The sequence below is a fragment of the Tamandua tetradactyla genome, chromosome 1 (genome assembly GCF_023851605.1).
Source record: "Tamandua tetradactyla isolate mTamTet1 chromosome 1, mTamTet1.pri, whole genome shotgun sequence".
Lineage (NCBI taxonomy): Eukaryota > Metazoa > Chordata > Mammalia > Pilosa > Myrmecophagidae > Tamandua > Tamandua tetradactyla.
In genome coordinates this window covers 6389466-6395465 of record NC_135327.1, presented here as the reverse complement: position 1 = coordinate 6395465, position 6000 = coordinate 6389466, and the positions used below count along the sequence as shown (strand labels likewise).

Sequence of the window (6000 nt, the reverse complement as noted above, 5' to 3'; positions counted from 1 at the left end):
GCCAAAGGTCCCAGAAAGGGAGGCCTCCAGAGTCACCCCGCGGTCCTGCCGCGCCTGCACCCTCCTCGGGCTGCCAGCTTGCGGGACTCGGCGGGAAGCCCCCCGCGGCCTCCGAGCGGCCCACGCCCAGCGCCAAAGGCCCGCAGCCGGCCGTGAACTGGCGAGCACGGCCCCACGCCCTCCCGCATCCCGCCGCTCCCGCCGCCTCGCCGGGGAGACGTCCCCGGTCCCCCTCACTCAGGCCACGCGCTTTGCAATGTTTGCGTTTATTCCTGCCGGACGCAGACCCAGAAGGCGCAGCGCCTCCCTGCCGGGGCCGGGGACTGGGCGCGGCTGCGGCCGAGCCGCCTACGGCCAGGGACACGCGGTGTCGGCGGGGGCGCGGGCCGACTCCTTACTGCACACCCTCCATCATCTTCAGGAACTCTGCAGGGAGGGAGCGGGAGAGGGCATCAGGGATTACCCACTCGCGACGCGGAGAACTGCGGCAGGGGCCGAGCGCGGGCCGGCCAGGCCTCGGGCCACGCGGAGGGGCCACCCCGGTACTAACTAACAAACCGCACAAACGCTCCCGCACGCCCGACCCGCCCGCAAGGGGGAGGGGCCTCGGTCGGGCTCCGACCGGCCCCGCCCACAAAGCCAGCGCGCGCGTGTGCGCCCCCCGCGCATGCGCCCCCCTCGACTTGGCTCCCGCGGCCCTCACCGTCGAAGTCGATGCGGCCGTCGTTGTTCTTGTCCCCGTCCTTCATTAGGGATTCGAGCTCCTCGTCCGTCACGTGCTCCCCGGACGCCCTGAAAATCTCGGCCAGCTCCTCGGCGTCGATGTAGCCGTCGGCGTTCCTTGGGGCGGAGCGGCAGCACGTCGCCCCGGCCGCGCTCCTCGGCCCCTTCCCGCGGCCCCTCCCTCCCGGGGACTCGCCCCCAGGCCCCTCCCCCCGCGCCCTGCGCACCTGTCGAAGATGCGGAAGCACTCCGCCAGCTCCTCCTCGCTCTTGCCCTTGGCGTCCTCTTTCATCTGGCGCACCATCATGACCAGGAACTCCTCAAAGTCGATGGTGCCGCTGCCTGAGGACGCGGGGCGGCCGCCTGAGCCGGAGCCCCGGACGCCGCCCCTCCTCGCCGTGCCCCACCCCGCCGACCCGGGGCCTGCACTCACCGTCCTCGTCCACCTCCTCGATGATGGCGTCCAGCTCCTCCTTGGTGGGCGTCTGGCCCAGCATCCTCATCACCGTGCCCAGCTCCTTGACGCTGATGTCCCCGCCGCCATCGGCATCGAACATGTCGAAGGCGGCCTTGAACTCTGCCCGGAGAGTAGGCGTCCAAGGCTGCGGCGAGCTGGCGAGCCTGCCAGCCCCACAGCCACCCTCCCACCTGCCCACGCACCCCCACACCCGGTGCCCCCCGCCCACTCACCAGCAATCATCTCCTCGCTGAGATAGGACCGGGCCTCAGCCTGCTGGTCCGTCTGCAGAAGACACGGGGAGTCAGGATGCAGGGGAAGCAAGCCCTCGGGCGGATTCTTGCCTTCACCCTCTTCCCGCCACCCCCAGTTTCTGTGAGTACTCCTGGGGCCTCAGGAAAACCGGGTCCACACTTGCCGAGCTGCTGCCTGGCCCCACAGCATCCACCCCAGTTGAAAAGAACTCAGGGGCAGACACAGGTTATGTCCAAGATCTCCTCGTTTATCAGTCTGAAGGCCAGTCGACAACCCCCACTGACCTTGGGCAAGTCACTTAGTGTACCCTCATTTTTTCTCTAGATTGAGATGAAATTACGGGTGTGAAAGGGCTTCAGAAAGCATCATTCCAGCGTGATTTTTCCTAGCACCTGATAATGCGGTCCTACTTCAGGCGGTGCTCAGTAAATGATGACGCAACACAAAGCTAGTGGGCATGTACTGTGCCAGGCCACAGGCCATACACGGACCCAGAAGACCTGGACTCATCATCCCTCCCCTCAGAGAACTTGCAGAGGTGGAAGGCAGGGCTCCAAATGGTAAGGTTCTTAGGACTTAGTCATCCCAGTAAACACTCTCATGCTAGGTAAAAGGTGCTGGTGGCCTTGAGAGGGCGAGAGTAAGATTGCCGTAGAGCTTTCCGGTCATATCCCAGCCGGACCATCTGTGGAGGCTTCATGGAAGGAGGGGCCATTGGACTGATGCTTGGCAGCGAGGAAGGGCTGAGATGTCCAAGGAGTTCTTCAGCCACTGCCTCCCCCTTGCCCCCCCTCCTGCCACCCTTCTTTCCGGTGCCAGAAGGGCAGGCTATTTTTAATCAGGCAAGGGCAATAGCAGCTGGTCTCTGGGGTCTAGTTACTCCTTGAAGTGAAGTGGGGTGGGGGTGGGGGTCTCAGGAGAAAATGACAGTCCCAAATCAGAGCCCCTTTCTGGGAGGCTGCGGTCTTCCCAAGTCTGGTCTGTCGTCTTCTGCCTTTTCCCATCACTCTCGAGGCTCTGGAGCCCTGCACCTAAGCTGGCTGCAGGCACCCAATCTTCTGGAGAAGCTTTTCCTACCATGGACAGTTGGAAGGTTTGGCCAGGCTTGAGGCCCACTCCTGCCACTCTCTCACTGGGACCTTAGTCAACCTGCTGTGGGTCTCAGGGTCCCCAACTCTACCGTGAGGGAGATAAGTGAAGACCCCTCACAGCTCTGTGACTGACAGTGCTGGGAGTCCCAAGGCCTGGAAGGAATCGGCAAGCCTTGAGCATCAACCCATGGAACATCCCAACCTTCCCCTTCCAAGAGAAGTAGAAGGCCTTCTTCCCAGCCTTCCCCCAAGACCCCTGGCTTCCAGGACACTTCACACCGCAACTGTAAAACTCCGACTTACTGACCCGCATCCTGCACACCCGGTCTGGCCTGGGAGAGGCCCAGAAGTGCTCCAGCAAGGGAGAGAACGAAGTCCATCCTTACCCTTACCATGATTGTCGTTGGCTTGGGATCCTCAGCTGCGTGTCACCTCCTCTGCACACCACCACCCGAGGATGCCCCAGCCCTCTCCAGCCCCCGGGATTTGTAGGGGCCCCTTCCCCTCCCGCCTTCCTGCTCCCCAGGACTGGTTAGCCTGGCCAATCAGATTCTGGGGTCAGCGAGCCCCACCCCTCCCAGAATCCTAGCCCATTACCTAATTTAGCCAAGGGCCCTTGCAGAGAAATTTAAGCCTCTGAGCAGGTGGCAGGCCTTGGCGTCCTAGATTCTTGTGAGGAGGACTTTCCCTGCTCCCTGCCTCAGGGAGCCCCGGCTCAGGAGGCACACTTGTGCCAAGATGGGTACCGACAATCAGAACAGAGGAAAATGGGGCAGCAGGGGAGATAGAGTAGGCAGAGCACAGCTATGCTGTCCAAAACCCAAGATCCAAAGTCCTGCCTCTGTGAGCTGTGTGACACTGTGCAGGTGGCAATGCCTCTCTGAGCCTCAGTCTTCTCATCTATGAGATGGGGATAGTCATAACCTCCCTTACAGAGAGATCGCTATAAACAGGAGCCCAGATATGCCACCTAGCCTGTGCCAGGTACATGGCAGGCAAGTCCTGTCTTTAAACCTTGGTAGACAGCTATGACCAGTTTGTTGAACCTTTATGACTTGCCACACACTGAGCATTTAAACCATATGAGCTCAGCTAGTTTTCATCCCATGAGGTAGTAACTATTATTATCCCCATTTTCCTGAAGTGCTTTGGAAACCATAAGCATCTGTATGCATGTTGGTGATTCTTATTATTAATCCTGACAGGGATAACCTGGGACAGATGGTCCTGGGCAGAGGGGGAGGAGGGGGAGGGGGAGATGATGGGGGCATTTGGAAGGGGTCATGAAGGGGGCTGTAAATAAGATAAGCATAGAGAGCAGACAGCCTGTCTCCTCCAGGAAAAGGGTGTTTGGGATTCACTTTGGTTTTGATTTTGGGTTTTTTTTGGTGGGTGGGGTGGTGGGGGAATGGGTGGTCCCAGGGAAAGTTTCTCTATAGTTGAAGGGGCAGCTGACCTCCTCCTAGAGCTCCATGAAGGTATCTGGAAGAGCTCAGCTGGCCATCTGGAGAGTGAATGAAGTGGGCAGCTCTAGTCTGAAGAGAGACCACCCAAGAATCCTCAGGTTCCAGGCTGGGCATTTTGGGGTAGGCCAGGCTCCTGGACAGTGGCTAAATCAATAGAAAGCGCACCAAGCTGGTAGGGCATGGGTCCTGGGGCCAGGGAGGGGGTGCTGCACAGCAGGGAAGGCAGATGGACAGTGACAACTGGGCTGCCTCCTTTCCCTATATATAGACATTCCCAAGGAAAGCTCAGCAGAACCAGGTCAGGCAAAAAAGGACCTCCCCCAGCCAGGCAAAGGGCCAAGGGGCAACACCTAGGGGCCTCCAGTTTGGACACAAAATACTTGGAAACAGAGGTTGTGAACCTGCAGAGATTGTTTGTTCATTTGTGTGTTCTTTCATTCAGAGAAATAAAGTCAAATTCCTCAGTGTGGCAAGCAGGGTCCCATCTACCCCTCTGATCTTACTCCTTCCTCCTCTCTCCACCTTGAATGCTGCTCTGCTGTGATCAGACTTAAATACTCCCCCAAATATCACCCTTTAGAACCTCCATGCCCTTGTGCATGTTGTTTTTTTCTACCAGGAACCCCTTCTTCCCTCTCTTTGCCTGCCTACTTCCCTACTATCTTTTTCAGCTTTAACATCTCTTGCTCCAGGATCCCCCCTCCCCTATTCTCAGGTCAGGGGACTTCAGAGAGGTCTCCAGTAGTTTCTTGAATCACAGCACTGAGCATGCTGTATGATCACAATGTGTTCTGTATCACCCTGACCAGACACTGTTTCCTGTTCACCACTGCATCCTCCAGGGCCTAGCACTTGCCACTTAGCAGGCATTCAATACATACATAGCTGAAATGACTGGGATCTGATTCAATAAAAGGAAGGACTAAATAACAATCACGGGAACCAGCAGCTTTATAAGGAAATGAGCTCCCTGTCACTGGATGTTTTCAAGCAGGAGTTAGGTAACTATCTCGCAGGGAGGTTGTAAGGAGATGGCATATGCAGTCTAAGAGTTTTGGGGAATTCAAAGTTGTGGATCAGAAGACCTGTTGTATGGGTAAGTCCATTCCCCTCACTAAGCCTCAGACTTCCCAACTATAAAATGGAAGCAATAGGCCAGATTTTTGAGAGACCCTTTTGGCTCTGGGCTCCAGTTTGCTAAAGCTGCGGGGATGCAATATATCAGAAGTGGGTTGGCTTTTACAACGGGGATTTATTAGTTGATAAATTTACAGTTCTAAGGCCCTGAAAATGTCCAAATTAAGGCAGTAACAGAATGATACCTGGACTCCAAAGACAGGCCACTGGCATCTGGGACCCCTCTGCCACATGGGCACACACATGGCTGGCATCTGCTGCCTCCTTTGCTCCCAGGTCCCCTTGCTTTCAGCTTCTGGTTCCAGCAGCCTCTTCCCTGAACTTCTCCGGTTCTCGTTCCACTCTGAGCTCTCTTTGGGTGTTCTACTCTGAGCCCTCTGGCTTTTTCTGCCTTTTATCCTCTCATAAAGGACTCCAATAGAGGATTAAGTACCCTCCTCCTTGAATTGGGTGGGTCACATCTCAATTGAAATAACCTAATCAGAAGGTGCCACCACAAAGGGCTCACACCCGCAGGAAGGAACTAAAAGATTATGGCCTTTTCTGGGGTACATCACAGCTTCAAGCCAGCACACTCTGACAGCCATGGTTTTATGAACACTATTTGTACTCGGTCTTTTGAGGCATTTATCAAAGTGCAAGGTAATATTCAGCCAATGTTTATTTATTGGCATAAAGAGCAGGAGGAGCTTTGAAATTACATGGATTTGTTCCCCTATTTCCTAGCTGTGGACCTTGGGAAAGTCAAGTTGCCTTGGTTTCTTCATCTTGAAAATGGATCATCATTGTCCAGTAATAGACTCCAGGATATTGTGAGGGTGAAATGTGACACCATGTAAGGTGCCGCCAACTGAACTCTGGACGCCGTGGC

The 6000-nt window shown here is 56.4% G+C and overlaps 1 protein-coding gene across 2 annotated transcripts; it reads right to left on the bottom strand.

Moving 5' to 3' along the window:
- Positions 1 to 250: 250 nt before the first annotated feature.
- Positions 251 to 3046, bottom strand: TNNC2 (troponin C2, fast skeletal type). 2 transcript variants are annotated; one of them, XM_077167857.1, is made up of 6 exons: positions 2919 to 3046; positions 1414 to 1465; positions 1157 to 1300; positions 951 to 1065; positions 704 to 840; positions 251 to 426 (listed from the first exon to the last, which is right to left on the bottom strand). In XM_077167857.1, exons 1-6 carry the CDS (start codon positions 2919 to 2921, stop codon positions 395 to 397), a joined length of 483 nt encoding a protein of 160 aa, XP_077023972.1. In that variant the 5' UTR covers positions 2922 to 3046; the 3' UTR covers positions 251 to 394. The 2 variants fall into 2 exon arrangements, with proteins under 2 accessions (XP_077023972.1, XP_077023969.1); XM_077167854.1 differs by having other exon boundaries at positions 2913 to 3033.
- Between the last annotated feature and the right edge of the window lie 2954 nt (positions 3047 to 6000).